At 44.7% G+C, this 26090-nt stretch overlaps 1 protein-coding gene across 7 annotated transcripts in view; it reads right to left on the bottom strand.

Annotated features, from left to right (window-relative positions):
- pcid2 (PCI domain containing 2) overlaps positions 1-26090 on the bottom strand; it is a 101956-nt gene that overhangs the window by 74639 nt on the left and 1227 nt on the right. For 3 of the 7 annotated variants that reach the window (XM_038802854.1, XM_038802853.1, XM_038802855.1), the window contains exons 2-5: positions 19250-19352; positions 18932-19021; positions 15554-15627; positions 4925-4990 (exon numbers count right to left, since the gene is read on the bottom strand). In XM_038802854.1, the coding sequence (XP_038658782.1) occupies positions 4925-4990; positions 15554-15627; positions 18932-19021; positions 19250-19285 (266 nt within the window). In that variant the 5' untranslated portion in view covers positions 19286-19352. The remainder of the gene's footprint in view (positions 1-4924; positions 4991-15553; positions 15628-18931; positions 19022-19249; positions 19353-26090) is intronic. The other 4 variants (XM_038802857.1, XM_038802858.1, XM_038802859.1 and 1 more) reach the window with 2 other exon arrangements.

Below are 26090 nucleotides of genomic sequence, written 5' to 3'. Positions count from 1 at the left end.
CAAAAACTGACCCATCTATAGTACTCGAACTATAGTATTTCCAGTCAATATTTGGAAAGTTAAAGTCCCCCATAACAACTACCCTGTTACTCTCGCTCCTGTCGAGAATCATCTTTGCAATCCTTTCCTCTACATCTCTGGAACTATTCGGAGGTCAATAGACAACTCCCAACAGGGTGACCGCTCCTCTCCTGTTCCTAACCTCGGCCCATACTACCTCAGTAGACGAGTCCTCAAACGTCCTTTCTACCGCCGTAATACTTTCTTTGATTAACAATGCCCACCCCCCCCCCCCCCCCCCCCCCCACTTTTACCATCTTCTCTGTTCTTACAGAAACATCCAAATCCTGGAACCTGCAACAACCATTCCTGTCCCTGTTCTACCCATGTCTCCGAAATCGCCACAACATCGAGATCCCAGGTACCAACCCATGCTGCAAACTCACCCACCTTATTCCGGATGCTCCTGGCGTTGAAGTGCACACTTCAAACCAGCGTCTTGCTTGCCAGTGCCCTCTTTCGAACTTTTAACCCTATCCCTGACCTCACTACTCTCAATATCCTGTACACTGAGACTACAATTTAGGTTCCCATCCCCCTGCTGAATTAGTTTAAACCCCCCGAAGAGCACTAGCAAATCTCCCCCCCAGGATATTGGTACCCCTCTGGTACAGGTGAAGACCATCCTGTTTGTAGAGGTCCCACCTACCCCAGAATGAGCCCCAATTATAACAATGTAACAACCCAGAGATAACAACTCTGTTTGTTCTAGCTCTCAGCTTCCACCCTAGCTCCCTGAATTTCTGTCCCAAATCCCCATCTCTCTTCCTACCTATGTCGTTGGTACCTATGTGGACCACAACTTGGGGCTGCTCCCCCTCCCCCTTAAGGATCCCAAAAACACGATCAGAGACATCACGAACCCTGGCACCTGGGAGGCAACACACCAACCGTGAGTCCCTTTCGTTCCCACAGAACCTCCTGTCTGTTCCTCTAACTATGAAAATGAAATGAAATGAAAATCGCTTATTGTCACGAGTAGGCTTCAATGAAGTTACTGTGAAAAGCCCCTAGTCGCCACATTCCGGCGCCTGTCCGGGGAGGCTGGTACGGGAATCGAACCGTGCTGCTGGCCTGCTTGGTCTGCTTTAAAAGCCAGCGATTTAGCCAAGTGAGGTAAACCAGCCCCTATGGAGTCCCCAATGACAAGTGCTCTGTTCCTCTTCTCCCTTCCCTTCTGAGCAACAGGGACAGACTCTGTGCCAGAGACCTGTGCCCCATTCCTTACCCCTGGTAAGTCGTCCCCCGCAATAGTATCCAAAACGGTATACTTGTTATAGAGGGGAACGACCACAGGGGATCCCTGCACTGCCTGCCGGTTCCCTCTCCCTCCCCTGACGGTAACCCATCTACCTTCTTCTTTTACCTGAGGTGTGACTACTTCCCTATAACTCCTCTCAATAACCCCCTCCGCCTCCCGAATGATCCGAAGTTCATCCAGCTCCAGGTCCCTAACGCGGTTCTCGAGGAGCTGGAGTTGGGTGCACTTCCTGCAGATGTAGTCAGCAGGGACACAGATGGGAGACTTCAACTTCCCCAATATTGACTGGGACTCACTTAGTGCTAGGGGCTTAGACGGGGCAGAATTTGTAAGAAGCATCCAGGAGGGCTTCTTAAAACAATATGTAGACAGTCCAACTAGGGAAGGGGCTGTACTGGACCTGGTATTGGGGAATGAGCCCGGTCAGATGGTAGGAGTTTCAGTAGAGGAGCATTTCGGGAACAGTGGCCACAATTCAGTAAGTTTTAAAGTGCTGGTGGACAAGGATAAGAGTGGTCCTCGGGTGAATGTGCTAAATTAGGGGGAAGGCAAATTATAACAATATTAGGCGGAACTGAAGAACCTAGATTGGGGGCGGATGTTTGAGGTAAAATCAACGTCTGACATGTGGGAGGCTTTCAAGTGTCAGTTGAAAGGAATTCAGGACCGGCATGTTCCTGTGAGGGATGATAAATACGGCAAATATCGGGAACCTTGGATAACGAGAGATATTGTAGGACTCGTCAAAAAGAAAAAGGCATTTGTCAGGGCTAGAAGGCTGGGAACAGAGGAAGCCTGTGTGGAATATCAGGAAAGTAGGAAGGAACCTAAGCAAGGAGTCAGGAGGGCTAGAAGGGGTCACGAGAAGTAATTAAGGAAACTCCCAAGGCTTTTTACACATACATAAAAAGCGAGAGGGTAGCCAGGGAAAGGGTTGGCCCACTGAAGGATAGGTAAGGGAATTTATATGTGGAGCCAGAGGAAATGGGCGAGGTACTAAATAAATACTTGCCATTCGTATTCACCAAAGAGAAGGAATTGGTGGATGTTGAGTCTGGAGAAGGGTGTGTAGATAGCCTGGGTCACACGGAGATCCAAAAAGACGAGGTGTTGGACGTCTTGAAAAATATTAAGGTAGATAAGTCCCCAGGGCCTGATGGGATCTACCCCAGAATACTGAAGGAGACAAGAGAGGAAATTACCGAGGCCTTGACAGAAATCTTTGGATCCACACTGTCTTCAGGTGATGTCCCTGGAGAATAGCCAATGTTGTTCCTTTGTTTCAGAAGGGTAGCAAGGAGAATCCAGGGAACTACAGGCCGATGAGCCTTACGTCAGTGGTAGGGAAATAACTGGAGAGAATTCTTTAAGACAAGATCTACTCCCATTTGGAAGCAAATGGACGTATTAGTGAGAGGCAGCATGGTTTTTTGAAGGGGAGGTTGTGTCTCACTAACTTGACAGAGTTTTTCAAAGAGGTCATTGATGATTGATGCAGGTAGAGCAGTGGATGTTTTCTATATGGACTTCAGTAAGGCCTTTGACAAGGTCCCTCATGGTAGACTTGTACAAAAGGTGAAATCACACGGGATCAGGGGTGAGCAGGCAAGGTGGATACAGAACTGGCTAGGTCACAGAAGGCAGAGAGTAGCAATGAAAGGGTGCTTTTCTAATTGGAGGGCTGTGACTACTGGTGTTCCGCAGGGATCAGTGCTGGGACCTTTGCTGTTCGCAGTATATATAAATGATTTGGAGGAAAATGTAACTGGTCTGATTAGTAAGTTTGCAGACGACACAAAGGTTCGTGGAATTATAGATCGCAATGAGGACTGTCAGAGGATACAGTAGGATTTGGAGTGTTTGGAGACTTGGGTGGAGGGATGACAGATGGAGTTTAATCTGGACAAATGCGAGGTAATGCCTTTTGGAAAATCTAATGCAGGTAGGGAATATACAGTGAATGGTAGAACCTTCAAGAGTATTGAAAGTCAGCGAGATCTAGGTGTACAGGTCCACAGGTCACTGAAAGGGGCAAAACAGGTGGAGAAGGTAGTGAAGACACATGGCATGCTTGCCCTAATTGGCCGGGGCATTGAGTATAAGAATTGACAAGTCATGTTGCAGCTGTATAGAACCTTAGTTAGGCCACACTTATAGTATATTGTATAGTGTTCAATTCTGGTCGCCACACTACCAGAAGGATGTGGAGGCTTTAGAGAGGGTGCAGAAGACATTTACCATGATGTTGCCTGGTATGGAGGGCATTAGCTAGGAGGAGCGGTTGAATCAACTCAGTTTGTTCTCACTGGAATGACGGACGTTGAGGGGCGACCCGATAGAGGTCTACAAAATTATGAGGGGCATAGACAGAGTGAATAGTCATTGGCTTTTCCCCAGGGTAGAGGGGTCAATTACTAGGGGGCATAGGTTTAAGGTGCAAGGGGCAAGGTTTAGTAGGAGATTGTAGTTTAGTCGGGCAGCATGGTCGGCACAGGCTTGGAGGGCCGAAGGGCCTGTTCCTGTGCTATACTTTTCTTTGTTCTTTGCCACCGCCATAATTACCTCATCTTTTCGCATTTTGTCAGGTAATGTTAACTGCAATGCTTTTGCCAAATCTAAAAGTCTGCTTTTAGTCTCTGTCCGTAAGGTACTGCGTGTGACCGTCTCCACCCCCAAAAACTTCAGAGCCTCTGAAAGAACCATTGTCCACAACACACTCCCCACTTAAACTGGAATACCACACCTGAAAAGCAACCACAATATGCTTACCCCTCACTGTCTTTAAGTTCACTAAACCAATCCAATAGGTAGACTTTCTAATGTGTTATGGGCCAGGTTTTAGAGAACCCCAAAGTGTATCATGGAGTTCACCTGATACACAACTTTTAATAGATTGTGGTATGGGGTGCACACGGCCCACTCTACAGGTGTGGTACGGCAGAAATTGAAAAGTACTTCTTAAAGCAAAACAATGTTTATTCTATGAACTCAAGTTAACCATATTAAAACATACGGTGAACATCTTAGCAACTATTAATTCAAATACAACCCCCAAAGAATACAACACTAAGTAACCCTTAATAACTTCGGAAACAACATCCAGAAGACAGAAGAAACACCTTTTAACAGATGCACATCAGGTTTACATTCACAACTGAAAACATTTATAATTCTGAATTCACCAAATGATCAAGAGATAGTCTTTTCATGGCACAGAGAATAACAGTACATCTGCTTTGTCTGGCTTCAGCTCCAACACCGAAAACAAAACCAAAACAGACACACGCAAGCTTTTCTCAAAGTGAAATGATAAAACAGAGCCAGAGCTCAGCTTCACCCACACTCTGACATCACTGCACTAACATGAGCAGACAAACATTTCTTAAAGTGACATTCTCATGACACTGCACGAGAATGGGGCCAAGGAGAGGAAGGAGATGGGTCTGCTGGATGAGATAAGCATGCTGAAATAACAGAGAAACTAGACAAAATATAATTCAAGGGCAAGGTAGTAAGCATATAGGTAGGAAAACAAGTGCAAAATTGTAATTCCAGATTTCTTTAGATTGGTTATGATGTCTCACTGTTCTCTAGAAAGGATATTGAACCACAAACGTTTGGTATTTGTATGCTTCTACAAAGTCGTGATTTGCAACAGCAAAGGCACACCTGTTAAAGGAAAAAGAAGAATTACTCATTGCAGTTTTAACATGAATCCAAGTCACCTGCTGACTAAGGTTTGATTAGCTAACTTGCAGATTCTTTCTTATTGGTACTTTAATCCACGTACCATCAGTATTACTTAGTTAATTTACAAATCTACAAATAATCATAATTTAATTGAAATTTAATTTGAAATACAGAAACAACACCATAATTAAGCTACTAGATTTTTGTAATAATGTTAATAATAATATAATCTTTATTCGTGTCACAAGTACGCTTACATTAACATTGCAATGAAGTTACAGTGAAAAATCCCTTGTTGCCACACTACGGCGCCTGTTCGGGTACGTGAGGGAGAATTCAGAATGTCCAATTCACCTCACAAGCACATCTTTCGAGACTTATGGGAGAAAACTGGAGCACCCGGAGGAAACCCACGCAGACACAGGAAGAACCTGCAGCCCCCACACAGACAGTGACCCAAGCCGGGAATCGAACCTGGGTCCCTGGTACTGTGAAGCAACAGTCCTAACCACTGTGCTACCATGCCGCCCCTGCTAATCTTAATAGGATAACGCTGAGACGGACAACAGCAAACTGGTTAAAACTATTAGGTAATACGAGAGACGAACAGTGGAAGTTATTCAAAATTAATTTTACTTAAAATTAGACTAGCATAACCTGTGGAAGGGTAAAAGTATTGTTCACCAAATAAAAAAGCCATGTTAGACAAGAAGTGAGAGATAGCGTAAAGATAAACGAAAAAGCATGCAAAAGTACATAGGATGGATTGGGAGGAGTATAAGGAACACAAAACAGACAAGTGAGGACTAGAATCATAGAATTTACAGTGCAGAATGAGGCCATTCGGCTCAGCGAGTCTGAACCGGCCCTTGGAAAGAGCATCCTACTTAACCCCACACCTCCAACATATCCCAGCGACCCAGTAACCCCACCTAACCTTTTTGGACACCAAGATGCAATTTAGCATGGCCAATCCACCTAACCGGCACATCTTTGGACTGTGCCACCATGCCGCCCTGTGATGTGGCGTGTCACATCACTTCAGGGTCCTGGGACTACACAAAGGAATACAAAAAAACTCTGGTGAGAGATACAAGATTAGCACAAAGATGATTTTTATAGTTATATTCGAAGAGAAAGGGGGGTCCAGTGTATCCATAGAATCCCGACAGTGCAGAAGGAGCCCATTCAGCCCATCGAATCTGCACCGACCCTCAGGAAGAGTACCCTACCTCGGCCCAACCCCCACCCTATCTCTGCAACCCCACCTAGCCTGCGCATCTTTGGACTGTAGGAGAAAACCAGAGCACCCGGAGGAATCCCACGCAGACATGGGGAGAACATGCAAACTCCACAAGGACAGTCACCCAAAGCCGAAAATGTACCCGGGTCCCTGGCGATGTGAGGGAGCACTGCCAACCAATGTGCCGCCTGAGTGCATCCTTTACAAGCAAATGTGGTAATATGGCAAATGAAAATATGGCGATGACAAACTTGTTAACAATTTACTTTGTCAGTCTTCACAGTCGAGGAAGAGGATAGCATAATTGACAGTATAATAAAGAAAACAAATGGAGTGTTGGCATTTATAGCTAAAGGAATAGAGTATGAAGCTGAGGAAGTGTTGCTGCAATTATACAAGGCATTGGTGAGACCACACCTGGAGTACTGTGCACAGTTTGGTCCCTTTATTTGAGGAAAGATGAGATGACATTGGAGGCAGTTCAGAGGAGGTTCAATAAGTTGATTCCAGAGATGAGCAGTATGTCGTAGGAGAAAAGTTTAAGCCTATACTCTCTGGAGTTTAGAGTAATGAGGGAAAATCAAATTGAGGTATGGAAGATGATAAAAGGTATGGATAAAGTAGACGTGGAGTGGATGCTCTCCTGTGGGACATTCTAGAACAAGAGGTCATAGTCTTAGGATAAGAGATAGCAAATTTAAAACAGAGTTGAGGAGAAACTACATCTCCCAAAGAGTTGTGAATCTGTGGAATTCACTACCGCAGAGGGCAGTGGATGCTAGGACAGTGAGTAAATTTGAGGAGTTGGATTTTTAATTGGTAATGGATTAAAGGATTATGGAGAACGAGCAGGAGAGTTGAATTAAGGCCAAGATAAGATCAGCCATGATCGATTGGTGGAGCAGACTTGAAAGGCCAAATGGCCTAATTCTGCTCCTATATCTTATGAACTTATGACATCCTAAGGCGACAAATCAAGACTCAAATTCATTAAAGTTAACTTCAGCAAAACATTATTGGAAATAGTACGGAAAATGAAGACCGACAAATCCTCAGGACCTTATGGTTCCATCCCAGAGAAGCATATGTGGATAGAATTGAAACGGAGAGGTTAGGGTAAGAGTTCCTGCTTTGGCCATATTCAGCAATTCAGCCTGAAATTGCACTCATTTTCAGAAATTGATGTTTTGCTCAAGTTCTTGCTCAAACTCATTTGCATTTGCAACTCATCGCTAAAATTAAAACCTCAGCAAGCCAGTACAATCAGGCAGTGCTTTAGAGCTTAGTTTTCTTTGTATAAAAGAAAATCTATTTAATGGTGCTAATAATGCATTTGAATATAAGAGATACAATTCTATTAATATAGAGGAAAATGAATTTATCACATAAAATAAAGATTGTCGAGTCAATCAAGTTGTCAAAGAAAAGCATGTAGATGAAGAAGGACAAATTCTTCAGGCATTCCAAAGATAAGCATGGGGGTGGGAAGTGAAGCAATAGATGTAGGACAGGATTCTCCGTCCGTTCATAGCAGCGGGATTTTCCGTCCGTTCACGGCAGCGGGATTCTTCGGTCCCACTGCAATGGATGGGAGATCTGCGCGTCAACCAATTGGAAAACAGTAACATGATGGACAGAGTCAGCGTGGATTTATGAAAGAAGTGGCACGGTGGCATAGTGGTTAGCACTCCTGCATCACAGCGCCAGGGACCGGGTTCAATTCTGACTTTAGGTTACTGTGTGGAGTTTACACCTTCTCAGTTGGTTTCCTCCGCGTGCTCCGGTTTCCTTCCACAGTCCAAAGATGGGCAGGTTAGGTGGATTGGCCATGCTGAAGAGAACAAAGAACGAAAAGTACAGCACAGGAACAGGCCCTCCGGCCCTCCAAGCCTGTGCTGACCATGCTGCCCATCTAACCTAAAACCTTCCACACTTCCAGGGCCTGCATCCCTCTATTCCCATCCTATTCATGTATTTGTCAAGACGCCTCCTAAACTTCACTATTGTACCTGCTTCCACCACCTTCTCCAGGATCCCATTACTCAAGAGTAAAAAACGTCCCTCGCACATCTCCTCTAAACTTTGTCCCTCACACCTTAAACCTATATCCGCTAGTAATTGACTCTTCCACCCTGGGGAAAAGCCTCTGACTATCCACTCTGTCCATGCCCTTCATAATTTTGTAGACCTCTATCAGGTCGCCCCTCAACCTCCTTCGTTCCAGTGAGAACAAACCAAGTTTATCCAACCACTCCTCATAGCTAATGTCCTCCATACCAGGCAACATCCTGGTAAACTCCTTCTGTTCTCTCTCCATAGCCTCCACATCCTTCTGGTAGTGTGGCAACCAGAATTGAATGCTATATTGTTCAAACTCGGTGTTAAACCCTGTGGTTTAGCACAGGGCTAAATCGCTGGCTTTGAAAGCAGACACAGGCAGGCCAGCAGCACGGTTCAATTCCTGTACCAGCCTCCCCGAAGAGGCACCGGAATGTGGTGACTAAGGGCTTTTCACAGTAACTTAATTTGAAGCCTACATGTGACAATAAGCGATTTTCATTTCATTTCATATATTCCGAGTGTGGCCTTACTAAGGTTGTATACAGACCACAGCATGATTTGCCAATTTTTATTCTCAATGCCCCGGCCAACGAAGGCAAGTATGCCATCTCCATCTGCATTGCCACTTTCAGTGACCTGTGGACCTGTACACCCAGATCCTTCTGCCTGTCAACACTGTATATTTCCCCATAGTGTGCAAAGGTTAGTTGGAGTGAAGGAGCAGTGGGCCTAGATAGAATGCTCTATCGGAGGATCGGGGCAGACCCAATGGGCCGAATGTCCTTCTTCACTGCATTGATTCTATGAAATTATGAACAACAAATCTACTGGAATTCTTCGAGGATGTAACTAATAGAGTTGATGAAGGGGAGCCAGGGAATGTGGTTTATTTGGGGATTTTCAGAAGGCTTTCCACAAAGTCCCACAAAATAAATTTTGTGTGCATAATTAAAGCCCATGGGATTTGGGGTAGTGTATTGAAATTAAGAGAAAACTGGTTGGCAGACAGTAAACAAAGAGTAGGAATAAACAGCTTTTTCCAAATGGCAGGCAGTGACTGGTGGAGTACCGCAGGGACACCAGCTATTCATCATGGGCTGGATTCTCCGGTCCCTCAGCCATGTATTTCTCAGTGGTGCGCCGGTCGTGGCGGCAGGATTCTCTACTCCTGCCGTTTGTCAATGGGGTTTCCTATTGAAGCCACCCCACACTGCCGGGCAACCTGCAGGCAGGGGTGTGCTGCCAGCTGGAAAAGAGAATCCCAATGGTTGGAGAATTACGGTCCATATGTATATATTATATATTTATTAATGATTCAGATGAGGGAATAAAATGTAATGTCTCCAAATTTGCAGATGACACAAAGCTAGATGGGAGGGGTGAGCTGCGAGGAGGATGCTTCAGTGTGATTTGGACAAGTTGAGTGAGTGAGTAAATGAACGGAAGATGCAGTATAATTTCGAGAAATATGAAGTTATGCACTTTGATACCAGAAACAGGAAGGCAGGAAACGCATGACGCCATGGTAGCACAGTGCTTAGCCTTGTTGCCTCACAGTGCCAGGGACCCAGGTTCGATTCCCAGCTTGGGTCACTGTCTGTGCGGAGTCTGCACATTCTCCCTGTGTCTGTGTGGGTTTCCTCCGGGTGCTCCGGTTTCCTCCCACAAGTCCCGAAAGACATGCTTGTTAGGTAAATTGAACATTCAGAATTCTCCCTCAAGTGGACATAACGTGGCAACTAGATGATTTTCACAGTAACTTCATTGCAGTGTTAATGTAAGCCTTGTGATACTAATAAAGATTATTATCTGAATGGCCATCGGTTAGGAGAGGGCAAGGTGCAGGTGGGTGTCCTCGTACAGCAGTCACTGAAAGTAAGCATGCAGGTGCAGGAGAAAAGGTAAATGGTATGTTGGCCTTCATAGCGAGAGAATCCGAGTACAGGAGCAGGGATGTCTTGCTGCAATTATAAAGGGCCGTGTCTGGAATATTGTGCAGTTTGGTCTCCTTATCGGAGGAAGGATTTTATTGGTCTAGAGGGAGTGCAGTGAAGGTTTACGAGACTGATTACTGGAATGATGTGGAGATGCTGGCATGGACAGCACAGTAAGAAGTCTTACAACACCAGGTTAAAGTCCAACAGGTCTGTTGGATAACGGCTCTGGAGCTGCGGATGGACTCACTTTGGAACATCTGTGAAGCTGAGGAGGTCAGGGAATGAGTGACCAAAAGGCAGAGAAAGAGCAGGAAGGCAGTGCAGGTGTCCCCTGCGGTCATCTCCCACCAAAACAGGTATACCATTTTGGATACTGTTGGGGGAGATGACTCACCAGGGGAAGGGAGTAGTAGCCAAGTTCATGGCACCGTGGCTGGCTCTGCTGCAGTGAAGGGTGGGAAAAAGACTGGCAGGGCTATAGTCATAGGGCATTCAATCGTAAGGGGAGTAAACAGGCGTTTCTGTGATCGAAAACGAGACTCCCGAATGGTACGTTGCCTCCCGGATGCACGGGTCAGGGATGTCTCAGATCAGCTGCAGGACATACTGAAGGGGGAGGGTGAACAGCCAATTGTCGTGGTGCATATAGGCACCAACGATATTAGGTAAAAACGGGATGAGGTCCTGCAATCAGAATTCAGGGAGTTAGAAGACAAGTTAAAAAGTAGAACCTCAAAGGTAGTAATCTCAGAATTGCTACCAGTGCCACGAGACAGTCAGAGTAGAAATTCAAGAATAGTCAGAGTAAATACGTGGCTTGAGAGAAGGTGCAGGAGGGAGGGATTCAGATTTTTGGGACATTGGAACTGGTTCTGGGGGCAGTGGAACCATTACAACTCGGATGGTTTACACCTGGGCAGGACTGGAACCAATGTCCTAGGGGGTGCTTTTGCTAACATTGTTGAGGAGGTTTTAAACTAATGTGGCAGGGGGATGGGAACCAGATTAGGAAGTTAGAGGTCAGTAAAGAGGCAGCAACTAAAGCCAGTAAGGTAATAAATTCATCGTGACTAAGGGGAAGAATAGACGGAAGAGATGATGAACACAAAGGGACAGGTGTTCTGAGGTGCATTTGTTTTAATGCGAGAGGTGTAGCAGGTAAGGCAGATGAATTTAGGTTTGGATTAGTACCTGGGAATATGATGTTATTGGTATTACTGAGACTTGGTTGAGGGAAGGGCAAGAATGGCAACTAAATATCCCAGGGTATAGATGCTTCAGGAGGGATAGAGGTGAAAGGGATGGAGGAGTTGCATTACTGGTCAGAGATTATATCACAGCAGTGATTAAGGAGGGCACTATGGCGGATTCGAGCACTGAGGCAATATGGGTAGAGCTGAGAAATAGGAAGGGTGCACTAACATTGTTGGGACTTTACTACAGGCGAGTGTGAAGTAGAGGTACAAATAATTAGACAGATTATAGAAAAATGGAGGAGCAATAAGGTGGTCGTGATGGGAGATTTTAACTTCCCCAACATTGAATGGGACTCATGTAGTGTTGGAGGCGTAGATGGAGCAGAATTTGTAAAGAGCACCCAGGAGAGTTTTTTAGAGCAGTATGTAAATAGTCCAACTTGGGAAGGGGCCATACTGGACCTGGTATTGGGGAATGATCCCAGCCAGGTGCTTGAAGTTTCAGTCGGTGATTACTTTGGGAATAGCAATCACAATTCCGTAACTTTTAGAATGCTCATGGACAAAGACGAGAGTGGTCCTAAAGGAAGAGTGATAAACTGGGGAAAGGCCAAGTATAACAAAATTCGGCAGGAGCTAGGGAATGTGGATTGGGAGCAGCTGTTTAACGGTAAATCCACATTTGAAATGTGGGAGTCTTTTAAGGAAAGGTTGATTAGAGTGCAGGATAGACATGTCCCTGTGAAAATGAGGGATAGAAATGGCAAGATTAGGGAATCATGGATGACAGGCGGAATTGTGAGACTAGATAAGATGAAAAAGGAAGCATGAGAAACATTTAAAACATTTAAAAACATTTAAAAAACATTTAAAATTATGAAGGGAATAGATAGGATAGATGCGGGCAGGTTGTTTCCACTGGCGGGTGACAGCAGAACTAGGGGGCATAGCCTCAAAATAAGGGGAAGTAGATTTAGGACTGAGTTTAGGAGGAACTTCTTCACCCAAAGGGTTGTGAATCTATGGAATTCCTTGCCCAGTGAAGCAGTTGAGGCTCCTTCATTACATGTTTTTAAGGTAAAGATAGATAGTTTTTTGAAGAATAAAGGGATTAAGGGTTATGGTGTTCGGGCCGGAAAGTGGAGCTGAGTCCACAAAAGATCAGCCATGATCTAATTGAATGGCGGAGCAGGCTCGAGGGGCCAGATGGCCTACTCCTGCTCCTAGTTCTTATGTTCTTATACATAAGATCTAGGCGACTTAAAACTGATGAACCTTTGGAGGAATATCGGGAAAGTAGGACAAATCTCAAACGCGCAATGAAGAGGGCAAAAAGGGGTCATGAAATATCTTTGGATAACAGGGTTAAGGAAAATCCCAAAGCCTTTTATTTGTATATAAGGAGCAAGAGGGTAACTAGAGAAAGGATTGGCCCACTCAAAGACAAAAGAGGGATTTTATGCGTGGAGTCAGAGGAAATGGGTGAGATTCTTAATGACTACTTTGCATTGGTATTCACCAAGGAGGGGGACATGACGGATGTTGAGGCTGGGGATGGATGTTTAAATACTCTAGTCGACATAAGGAAGGGGGAGGTTTTGGGTATTCTAAAAGGTGGACAAGTCCCCAGGTCCGGATGGGATCCATCCCAGGTTACTGAGGGAAGCGAGGGACGTAATAGCTGGGGCCCGAACAGATATCTTTGCAGCATCATTGAGCACGGGTGAGGTCCCGGAGGACTGGAGAATTGCTAATGTTGTCCTTTTGTTTAAGAAGGGTAGCAGGGATAATCCAGGGCATTATCGACCCGTGAGCTTGATGTCAGTGGTCGGCAAACTGTTGGAGAAGATACTCAGGGATAGGATCTATTCACATTTGGAAGAAAATAGATCCAGTTGAAGAGCGGACTATACGGTCAATGGAAGAGTCCTGGGGAAAACTGATGTACAGCGAGATCTGGGAGTTCAGGTCTATTGTACCCTGATGGTAGCATCGCAGGTCAATAGAGTGGTCAAGAAGGCATACAGCATGCTTGCCTTCATCGAACGGGGTATTGAGTACAAGAGTTGGCAGGTCATGTTACAATTGTATAGGACTTTGGTTGGGCCACATTTGGAATACTGCGTTCAGTTCTGGTCGCCACATTACCAGAAGAATGTGGATGCTTTAGAGAGGGTGCAGAGGAGGTTCACCCGGATGTTGCCAAGTATGGAGGGTGCTAGCTGTGAAGAAAGATTGAGTAGATTAGGATTGTTTTTGTTGGAAAGACAGAGGTTGAGGGGGGACCCGATTGAGGTCTACAAAATTGTGAGAGGTATGGACAGGGCGGATAGCAACAAGCTTTTTCCAAGAGTGGGAGTGTCAATTATAAGGGGTTACGATTTCAAGGTGAGAGGGAGAAAGTTTAAGGGAGATGTGCGTAGGCAGTTTTTTTATGCAGAGGGTGGTGGGTTCCTGGAACGCTTTGCCAGTGGAGGTTGTAGAGACGGGCACGATAGCGTCATTTAAGATGTATCTAGACAGATATATGAACATGCGGGGAACAGAGGGAAGTAGATCCTTGGAATATAGGCCACAGGTTTAGATAAAGGATCTGGATCAGCGCAGGCTGGTAGGGCTGAAGGGTCTGTTCCTGTGCTGTAATTTTATTTGTTCTTTGTTCTAGATGGAAGAAGGATGTTCCCAATGGTGGAGATATCTGAGGAAACGGCCTAGACTGTTGTGGACAGTGATGAGGAAAACTGTGCTACCGTGCTGCATATTTGCTCCTCGATTTCCTGCTGCCTGTAGTACAATCCTACCAAAGAGATCTCGCTCTTCTTACTTTTCAGTTCTGCCCATATAGACTCAGTCGGCGAACCCTCGATACCCTTTAGTACTGCCGTGATATTCTCCCTGATCAAAAATGTAACTCCCCCTCCTCTCTTACCTCCTATTCTTTCTTTCCTATAGCATCTGTACCCTGGAACATTGAGCTGCAAGTCCTGTCCCTCCCTTACCCACGTTTCAGTAATAGCTATAATATCACAGTCCCATGTACCCATCCATGCACTGGGTTCATCTGCCTGGCATTGAAATAACCGCAGTTTAATCTAAACTTCCCTTGCTCTCTGCCCTGCTTTCTCGGACCATCTGTCCTGTCATGGTTTGTCCACTCTCCTGTATATTATTTCTCTTAGCCTTTTTAAAAAATATATTTAGAGTACCAAATTATTTTTTTTCCCCAATTAAGGGGCAATTTAGTGTGGCCAATCCACCTAACCTGTACATCTTTGGATTGTGGGGGTGAAATCCACGCAGACATGGGAGAATGTGCAAACTCCACAGAGACAGTGACCTGGGGTCGGGAGCGAACTCGGGTCCTCAGCCCTGTCGGCATCAGTGCTAACCACTGTGGCACCTTGCCACCCTTATTTCTCTTACCCTGACTGAACCCATTCTGAGTTCTCCACAGTTTCTGTTCTGTACTGTGGCTCCGTTTGATTTTTGACTTTGATTTCTCTGCCTTTCACTTTTCCCCTTACTGCTTTTTATTTCTGTCCCCACTTCCCTCTAACTTCCTGCATTGGTTCCCATCCCCCTGTCACATTAGTTTAAACCCTCCCCAACAGCACTAGCAAATACTCCCCCTGGGACATTGGTTCCAGTCTGCCCAGGTATAGACCGTTTTGAACTGGTCCCACCTCCCCCAGAACCATTTCCAATGTCCCAGGAATTGGAATCGCTCCCTCTTGTAACATCTCTCAAGCCATATTCGTCTTATCTATCCTGGCATTGCTACTCTGACTAGCATGAGGTGTGAATGTATTTTGCTATGAATACCACTCACTCATTGTTCTCAATTACTATTTGCTGAGCAAGATCCCAAGATAAGTGGTTTTACCAATGCATTTTGCCACAAAGTGCATGTAGGTGGGGAACATTAAGTTGGTTTCCCTGTTATTGTGGGGGGGAAAGGGATGGCACCACGTCATTAGAGTTCCCTCATGTGCAGTATAGTGAGCATCGTAAATGATGTGATGCAGAAAGGGCAGGACAAAAATTATGTCAAAAGAGGAAAAAATAAGTTCGAAGTAAAATATATATTATGGCAAATAAACTTTACCTTAAATGAGCTGCCACCATTTCATCGTAAGGGGGTTCCAAGATCTGCTGGCACCTCTCCTCTGGGTTTGCTAACTAGTTTCAAAGCAAAATGAGATTGAAGTTTCTGGCCCTGGTTCGAAGTAACTATCTTAACATTTCATACAAAACCATGCAAGCCTAAGGAGTTTGATGCATTGAGCATAATAATTACGCTTAAAGCTTAACTGCTACAGGATAAACTGAATGTCTTAACGATTCTCGTGAAGCAAGTAAATTCAGACAATTGTTTCTTGCATGCTTTACAAACAATGCATACCGTACCTAGGGAAGGAAGGGGAGCCTGGAGAATATGTTACAGTTATAGCAAGGTGTAGAGAAAAGATAAACTTAATACGAGGTAGGTCTATTCAAAAGTCTGATGGCAGTAGGGAAGAAGCTGTTTTTGAGTCGGTTGGTCCGTGACCTCAAACTTTGGTATCTTTTTCCTGATGGAAGAAGGTGGAAGAGAGTATGTCCGGGGTCCTTAATTATGCTGGCTGCCTTTCTGAGGCAGCGGGAATTATAGATAGAGAATGGATGGGAGGCTGATTTGCATGATGGACTGGGCTACATTCATGACCTTTTGTAGTTTCCTGCGGTCTTGGACAGAGCAAGCTCCATACCAAGCTGTGATACCAGAAAGAATGCTTTCCATGGTGCATCTGTAGAAGTTGGTGGGGTACATAGCTGACATGCCAAATTTCCTTAGTCTTCTGAGAAAGTAGAGTCGTTGGTGGGCTTTCTTTAACTATAGTGTCGGCATGGGAGGACCAAGACAGGCTGTTGGTGATCTGTACACCTATAAACTTGAAGCTCTTGACCCTTTCTACTTCCCATTGATGTAGCCAGGGGCATGTTCTCCACTACGCTTCCTGAAGTTGATGACAATCTCCTTCGTTTTGTTGACATTGAGGGATAGATTATTGTCGTCGCACCAGTTCACCAGATTCTCTGTCTCATTCCTGTACTCTTGTCTCGTCATTGTTTGAAATCCGACCCACTTCGGCGGTGTCATCAGCAAATTTGAAAATCAAGTTGGAGGGGAATTTGGCCACGCGGTCATAGATGTATAAGGAGTATAGTAGGGGCTGAGGACACAGCCTTGTGGGGCACCGGTTTTGAGGATGAGCATGGAGGTGGTGTTGTTGCCTATCTTTACTGATTGTGGCCTATGGGTTCAGGATTGAGTCGCAGAGGGAGGAGCCGAGGCCAAGGCCAAGGAGTTTGGAGATGAGTTTCGAATGAATGATGGTGTTGAAGGCTGAGCTGTAGTCGATAAATAGGAGCCTGACATAGGTGTCTTTGTTATCTAAGTGTTCCAGGGTAGAGTGCTGTGCCATGGAGATGGCGTCTGCTGTGGACCTGTTGCAGCGGCGAACTGTCATGGATCAAGGCAATCCGGGAGTCTGGAGTTGATTCGTGCCATGACTAACCTTTTGAAGCACTTCATGATGATCGATGTCAGAGCCACTGGACGATAGTCATTAAGGCACGCTGCTTGACTTTATTTTGGTACAGGGATGATGGTCGTCTTCTCGAAGCAGATAGGGACCTCAGATTGTTGTAAAGAGATGTTGAAGATGTCTGCGAATACCCCCGCCAGCTGACCCGCGCAAGACCTGAGTGCTCGTCCGGGTACCACATCCGGGGCAGTGGCTTTCTGTGGGTTGACCTTCGAGAGGCTGCTCTGATGTCTGCAGTGGTGATTTCAGATACAAGTTCATCATTGTTAGAGAGTTTAAAAGAGTTAGAATGCAGTTTTAGAAGCATAGAACGAGAGTAAAAGATAGAATTAGAGGGTATGCTGGGCACAGCTTGCAAGAAGTCGCTTCGCTCTTGCGCCACCTTTTAGCACTACCCAAAGAATGGAAGCGGGGGGTAATAAGAAATGTTTACCTAGGGAGCAAAATACACAGGCTGCTGGAAGTCCAAACTCAAACCAGAAAATGCTGGAAATACTCAGTCGGTCTGCATAATTTCTGGAGAGAGAAACAGACAGCTGCTCACGCCAACTGGATTCTCTGGTGACGCTGCACTGAATGGGAGATTTGGCTGAGCGCCAAATTCGTCTTCCTCGCAAGCAATGGTAACAGGGCACACTGGGATTGGAGAAAAACTGGGACCAAAGTTTTTGGTCAATGACTTTTCATCCGACCAAACGCAAACTGTTTCCCTCTCCACAGATGCTGCCTGATCTGTCCATCATGAAATAATGAGGGAAGCAGATCACAAATGTGCGTACCCCAAAAGTAAGGGATCTGTAGTGGCGTGGTAGGGAGGTCCATCCTGCAACTAACTGACCACGACTCACTCTGGGCTTCATGCTGATCCACATCCTATTGATTAAATGGTATGGGGAAACGTGATAGTAAATGATAAGTGAATGTAATTAAGCACAAGTATGGATACGGGCAGCAGATTTTTGTATGAACTGAAGGTTTTGAAGAATGGAATATGAGATTCTGGCTAGACATCAACTGGGTAGCTAAGTCTAGTTAACAAGGGTGTGGATGAAGGTTTCCATGCAATCCATCAGCAATTCATTGCAGAGCAATTAATTATTTTACCCATAACGCATTTCCTAAAGATTATTTAGTATGTTTAAAAAGGGGCTGTTTAGCACACAGCTAAATCGCTGGTTTTGAAAGCAGACCAAGCCAGCAGCACGGTTCGATTCCCATAACAGCCTCCCCGAATAGGCGCCGGAATGTGGCGACTAGGGGCTTTTCACAGTAACTTCATTTGAAGCCTACTCGTGACAATAAGCGATTTTCATTTCATTTTTTCATTTCAAAAGGAGTTCATGTGGTGCAGCGGGTAACATCCCTGCCTCTGCACCAGACCCTCCAGCTTCAAGTCCCACTTCAGGACTTGGTGATCAAGGAAAGTGCGTTCATACCGGCCACACGGGAAAAGGAGTGTCCTTCCAACACATGCCAATGGATCAGGAGTGGCAGAGATTCCTGGTCAGCAAAGTGATAGAAAACTATTGGAGTCGCTACCATCACTATTTATAGCTCCAGACTACATGCATGTAAAAGTACATGTTGGGGTGGGGTAGGAAGAGGGGGAAGTGGAAGAGGAGAATGAGAAAGAGCCTAGTTGGTTCAGTTAATTGGATGACCGATATTGTTCAGGTTGGTGCCAACAGCACAGAGTTCGATCCCCATTCTGGCAGGGGCCATTACAGGAACTGCCTCCTTGCCTTGCCCTGTGGTGGAGGTTTTGCACAATGGGTCAGGTGTGCCTTTGGCAGAAAACCCCAGGAGAAGTAGTATGTTTAATATGGTGCAACAATTGTCACTTTTTCAATCTCTCAAATAGTTTGGCTTCACTAAAACCATTCTATACATCTTACCTGTAACCTACGGTTTGCAATGTGAGGGTGCTTAAATGACAAAAATTCAGCACACGAATCACCATCTCTACTGTCAATAAACTCCAGAACCTAATAAAGCAACAAGCAAATAATGATAAAAGTTAGAATACCAGGAACACTTATATGGAGCAAGTGTACACAATTAATGAAAGTAGTTCAAATGCTAACAGCACATGTATACGCTCATGAATTTCCAACAAAACAGAGTGAAGACTCTGTGTATCCTCAACTCAGTGACCTCACCAATCTCTACAAATGATGGCATTTCTTTTTCCCGATAGCTAGTGGTAGAATTACCTGTTGTAAATACTGATTCACCGTGATGTGTGCCATTTCTGACAGTGCGCAGTGCAATTTCTCAATGGTTCAGACAGCGACAATGCAAAGTAGCCCAAGATATCTGAGACGTAGGAAACAAAAAAATAAATATATGATTTTAGGAGGCACATTTATTTAATTAATCGGTATCTGTTAAATTAATAGAATATCTGCCATTCTTTTGATAAAGTACATGGAATCCATGTGTACTCGTTATAGTATAGGGCCCACTTCACGTTATTGATGTTATCATGTGAGTGATGATTGGGGTTTCAGTCTAACCATTGAAGGGAGGGAGCACTGAGCAGATCGGAGTACAGACGGGCAGCCCTGATTGACCAAGACCCTTCTCTGCATCATCATTCTTGACCTCAACATCTCCCCTGGTCTAAGTCAGAGCTCGCAACTCTTGTCCATTGTTCGACTCAGAGTACAGGGGAGGCACTTTGGCCCATACAGCTGCTGCAAGAAGTCCAAGTACCTCAAGGGTTCCTGATATATTGTTTTTAAGGACCTATGCAACTGAACCCCCAAGTCTCTTTGGACAGCCACTGTACCTGATCTCTTTCCATTTAGAAAGTACTCTACTGCATCTTTTTTTGGTCCAAAATGGATAACCTCTCATTTGCTTACACTAAATTCCATCTGTCAGAATTTTGCCCATTCAACAAGTCTGCCAATACATCCTTGCAATTTTATTGCATCATCTGGGCTGTCTCCAATGCCACCTAACTTTGTACCATCTGCAAATTTGGGTGTATGGCTCTCTATGCCATCATCCAAGTCATTAATGAATAGCGTGAATAATTGAGGCCTTAGTCATGTCCTGCCAATTAGAGTAATTATCCATTATCCCCACTCTCTGTCACCTGCCACTCAGCCAATGTCCTAACCATGTCAATAGTAAGCCCTTAACTCCATGGCCTTCCACCTTAGTTAACAACCTCTTATGTGGATCTATATCAAATGCCTTCTGGAGGTCCGAATAAATGACATCCATAAGTATTCCCCTGTCCACTACCTTAGTCACCTCTTGAGAAAATTCAATAACATTAGTCAGGTGTGACCTTTCTTTCATGAATCCAAGCTGGATCTCCCTGAGAGAGCAACATTTTTCAAGGTGTTCAGTTACCCTAACACTGATTATAGACTCCAGCAATTTCCCCAGCACTCTCCCTACGGATGCTGCCAGACCTGCTGAGATTTTCCAGCATTTTCTCTTTGGTTCCCACCACTGACATTTGGCTAACCAGTCTGTAATTCCATGGTTTTCCCCTTCTTGAAACGTGGAGCGACATGTGCAATTTTCCAATCCAGCGGGACCAGTCCTGAATCTAGAGAACTCTGGAAGAACATAGTTAGGCACCGACAATGTGCTCCCCTACTTCCCTTAACACACTCGGATGGAAACTGTTCATTTCCTAGTTAGTGATGTTGGATGGAACGGGTTTTGAGCTCCCACCATACATTTCCTATCGGGCGAGCTAACACCCCCCCCCCTTAATGGAACGATTCATATTCCACGAAGCCCATAGGGAGATCCATTTACAATCTTCCGTGGCCACAAACCAGTAGCATCACTGTAAATTTTCTCTGTACCCTTCCGGTGACTCTATATCGTTTCTATAATTTAGCAATCAAACCTGTACGTAGTTCTGATAAGTGTGGTCTTACCAAGGTTTGAGACAGGTTTAGAATAACGTCCCTAGCTTACAATTCTATCCCACAGAAACTACTTAAGACAAAAAATACAGGAAAAACTCAGGTCAGGCAGTGGCTGTGGAGAGAGAAACAGAGTTAACATTTGTCATCAGAATTGATGGGCAGAACAACAAGCACATAAACTATTATTAGGCAGCAGTAAATTAATAAACTCTCAGATATTGGGTAAATCAACAAGGTACACACCAACAATTCAATATATTCATAAGGCACAGGTAGCAGTGACTGAATATAGAGCAATAAACCCGGCAATTTGTTAATGAAGCACCAAGTGACACTGAATAAATAGGCAGAGAAGTAGGCACACTAAGAAATCAATAGCTTAATTAGTCAACAGACATCAGACAACTAATACTCATTTCTGAGTTATATCATCACTGCTTTCTACCTCTCACCATTAACTGTCTTTCACCTGATTAACTGTCAGTTTATTTTTCAAAGAGCTATGAATGAGTATACAGTAAAGGTAAAAAAATCAAAAGACTCTTGCTAAAGATGTTTTTTGGTTTTCAGAAAGCACTTGTAAGGTACGGTTATAGGACAGGAAAAAAACTCTCCTCCACGTTAGTCCTCAATACTTGAGGAGGAGTTTATAGAATGTATCCGCGATAGTTTCCTAGAACAGTATGTCATGGAACCTACGAGGGAACAAGCGGTCCTAGATCTTGTCCTGTGTAATGAGACAGGATTGATTCATGATCTCATAGTTAGGGATCCTCTCGGAAGGAGCAATCACAATATGGTGGAATTTAAAATACAGATGGAGGGTGAGAAAGTAAAATCAAATACTAGTGTTTTGTGTTTAAACAAAGGAGATTACAAGGGGATGAGAGAAGAACTAGCTAAGGTAGACTGGGAGCTAAGACTTTATGGTGGAACAGTTGAGGAACAGTGGAGAACCTTCCAAGCGATTTTTCACAGTGCTCAGCAAAGGTTTATACCAACAAAAAGGAAGGACGGTAGAAAGAGGGAAAAATCGACCGTGGATATCTAAGGAAATAAGGGAGAGTATCAATTGAAGGAAAAGCATATAAAGTGGCAAAGATTGCTGGGAGATTAGAGGACTGGGAAATCTTTAGGGGGCAACAGAAAGCTACTAAAAAAGCTATAAAGAAGAGTAAGATAGAGTATGAGAGTAAACTTGCTCAGAATATAAAAACAGACAGCAAAAGTTTTTACAAATATATAAAACAAAAAAGAGTGGCTAAGGTAAATATTGGTCCTTTAGAGGATGAGAAGGGAGTTTTAATAATGGGAAATGAGGAAATGGCTGAGGAACTGAACAGGTTTTTTGGGTCGGACACAAATAACATGCCAGCGACTGATAGAAATGAGGCTATGACAGGTGAAAACCTTGAGAGGATTGTTATCACTAAGGAGGTAGTGATGGGCAAGCTAATGGGGCTAAAGGTAGACGAGTCTCCTGGCCCTGATGGAATGCATCCCAGAGTGCTAAAAGAGATGGCTAGGGAAATTGCAGATGCACTAGTGATAATTTACCGAAATTCACTAGACTCTGGCATGGTCCCGGTGGATTGGAAATTAGCAAATGTGACACCACTGTTTAAAAAAGGAGGTAGGCAGAAAGCAGGAAATTATAGGCCAGTGAGCTTAACTTCGGTAGTAGGGAAGATGCTGGAATCTATCATCAAGGAAGAAATAGCGAGGCATCTGGATAGAAATTGTCCCATTGGGCAGACGCAGAATGGGTTCATAAAGGGCAGGTCATGCCTAACTAATTTAGTGGAATTTTTTGAGGACATTACCAGTGCAGTAGATAACGAGGAGCCGATGGATGTGGTATATCTGGATTTCCAGAAAGCCTTTGACAAGGTTCCACACAAAAGGTTGCTGCATAAGATAAAGATGCATGGCATTAAGGGTAAACTAGTAGCATGGATAGAGGATTGGTTAATTAATAGAAAGCAAAGAGTGGGGATTAATGGGTGTTTCTCTGGTTGGCAATCAGTAGCTAGTGGTGTCCCTCAGGGATCCGTGTTGGGCCCACAATTGTTCACAATTTACATAGATGATTTGGAGTTGGGGACCAAGGGCGATGTGTCCAAGTTTGCAGATGACACTAAAATGAGTGGTAAAGCGAAAAGTGCAGAGGATACTGGAAGTCTGCAGAGGGATTTGGATAGGTTAAGTGAATGGGCTAGGGTCTGGCAGATGGAATACAATGTTGACAAATGTGAGGTTATCCATTTTGGTAGGAATAACAGCAAATGGGATTATTATTTAAACGATAAAATATTAAAGCATGCCGCTATGCAGAGAGACTTGGGTGTGCTAGTGCATGAGTCACAGAAGGTTGGTTTACAGGTGCAACAGGTGATTAAGAAGGCAAATGGAATTTTATCCTTCATTGCTAGAGGGATGGAGTTTAAGACTAGGGAGGTTATGTTGCATTGTATAAGGTGTTAGTGAGGCCACACCTGGAGTATTGTGTTCAGTTTTGGTCTCCTTACTTGAGAAAGGACGTACTGGCACTGGAGGGTGTGCAGAGGAGATTCACTCGGTTAATCCCAGAGCTGAAGGGGTTGGATTACGAGGAGAGGTTGAGTAGACTGGCACTGTACTCGTTGGAATTTAGAAGGATGAGGGGGATCTTATAGAAACATTTAAAATTATGAAGGGAATAGATAGGATAGATGCGGGGAGGTTGTTTCCACTGACAGGTGAAAGCAGAACTAGAGGACATAGCCTCAAAATAAGGGGAAGTAGATTTAGGACTGAGTTTAGGAGGAACTTCTTCACCCAAAGGGTTGTGAATCTATGGAATTCTTGCCCAGTGAAGCAGTTGAGGCTCCTTCATTACATGTTTTTAAGGTAAAGATAGATAGTTTTTTGAAGAATAAAGGGATTAAGGGCTATGGTGTTCGGGCGGAAAGTGGAGCTGAGTCCACAAAGGATCAGCCATGATCGCATTGAATGGCGGAGCAGGCTCGAGGGGCCAGATGGCCTACTCCTGCTCCTAGTTAAGAACATAGAACATAGAACGATACAGCGCAGTACAGGCCCTTCGGCCCTCGATGTTGCACCGACATGGAAAAAAAAACTAAAGGCCATCTAACCTACACTATGCCCTTATCATCCATATGCTTATCCAATAAATTTAAATGCCCTCAATGTGGCGAGTTCACTACTGTTGCAGGTAGGGCATTCCACGGCCTCACCACTCTTTGCGTAAAAAACCCAAACCCTCTGACCTCTGTCCTATATCTATTACCCGCTCAATTTAAGGCTATGTCCCCTCGTGCTAGCAACTCCATCCGCGGAGAAGGCTCTCGCTGTCCACCCTGTCTAACCCTCTGATCATTTTGTATGCCTCTATTAAGTCACCCTCTTAACCTTCTTCTCTCTAACGAAAACAACCTCAAGTCCATCATGCCTTTCCTCATAAGATTTCCCTCCATACCAGGCAACATCTGGTAATCTCTCTGCACCCGTTCCAAAGCTTCCACGTCCTTCCTAAAATGAGTGCGACCAGAACTGTACGCAATACTCCAACTGCGGCCGTACTAGAGTTTTGTCCAACTGCAACATGACCTCATGGCTCCGGAACTCAACCCTCTACCAATAAAGGCAACACAGCATAGGCCTTCTTCACAACCCTATCAACCTGGGTGGCAACTTTCAGGGATCTATGTACATGGACACCGAGATCCCTCTGCTCATCCACCACTACCAAGAATTTTACCATTAGCCAAATATTCCGCATTCCTGTTATTCTTTCCAAAGTGAATCACCTCACACTTCTCCACATTAAACTCCATTTGCCACCTCTCAGCCCAGGTCTGCAGCTTATCTATGTCCCTCTGTAACCTGCAACATCCTCCGCACTGTCTACAACTCCACGACTTTAGTGTCGTCTGCAAATTTACTCACCCATCCTTCTGCGCCCTCCTCTAGGTCATTTATAAAAATGACAAACAGCAACGGCCCCAGAACAGATCCTTGTGGTACGCCACTCATAACTGAACTCCATTCTGAACATTTCCCATCAACTACCACTCTCTGTCTTCTTTCAACTAGCTAATTTCTGATCCACATCTCTAAATCACCCTCAATCCCCAGCCTCCGTATTTTCTGCACTAGCCGACCGTGGGGAACCTTATCAAACGCTTTACTGAAATCCATATACACCACATCAACTGCTCTACCCTCGTCTACCTGTTCAGTCACCTTCTCAAAGAACTCGATAAGGTTTGTGAGGCATGACCTACCCTTCACAAAACCATGCTGACTATCCCTAATCATATTATTCCTATCTAGATGATTATAAATCGTATCTTTTATATCCTCTCCAAGACCTTACCCACCACAGACGTTAGGCTCACCGGGCCTATAGTTACCGGGGTTATCTCTACTCCCCTTCTTGAACAAAGGGACCACATTTGCTATTCTCCAGTCCTCTGGCACTATTCCTGTAGCCAATGATGACCTAAAAATCAAAGCCAAAGGCTCATCAATCTCTTCCCTGGCTTCCCAGAGAATCCTAGGATAAATCCCATCCGGCCCCGGGGACTTATCTATTTTCACCTTGTCCAGAATTGCCAACACTTCTTCCCTACGCACCTCAATGCCATCTATTCTAATAGCCTGGGTCTCAGCATTCTCCTCCACAATATTATCTTTTTCTTGAGTGAATACTGATGAAAAGTATTCATTTAGTATCTCGCTTATCTCCTCAGCCTCCACACACAACTTCCCACCACTGTCCTTGACTGCCTTACTCTTACCCTAGTCATTCTTTTATTCCTGACATACCTATAGAAAGCTTTTGGGTTTTCCTTGATCCTACCTGCCAAAGACTTCTCATGTCCCCTCCTTGCTCGTCTCAGCTCTCTCTTTAGATCCCTTCCTCGCTTCCTTGTAACTATCAAGCGCCCCAAATGAAACTTCATGCCTCATCTTCACATAGGCCTCCTTCTTCCTCTTAACAAGAGATTCCACTTCTTTGGTAAACCACGGTTCCCTCGCTCGAGACCCCTTCCTCCCTGCCTGACTGGTACGTACTTATCAAGAACATGCAATAGCTGTTCCTTGAACAAGCTCCACATATCCCAGTGTGCCCCACCCTTGCAGCCTACTT

The sequence above is a fragment of the Scyliorhinus canicula genome, chromosome 7, assembly GCF_902713615.1.
Source record: "Scyliorhinus canicula chromosome 7, sScyCan1.1, whole genome shotgun sequence".
Classification (NCBI taxonomy): Eukaryota; Metazoa; Chordata; class Chondrichthyes; order Carcharhiniformes; family Scyliorhinidae; genus Scyliorhinus; species Scyliorhinus canicula.
This window is presented reverse-complemented; position numbering and strand designations above follow the sequence as displayed.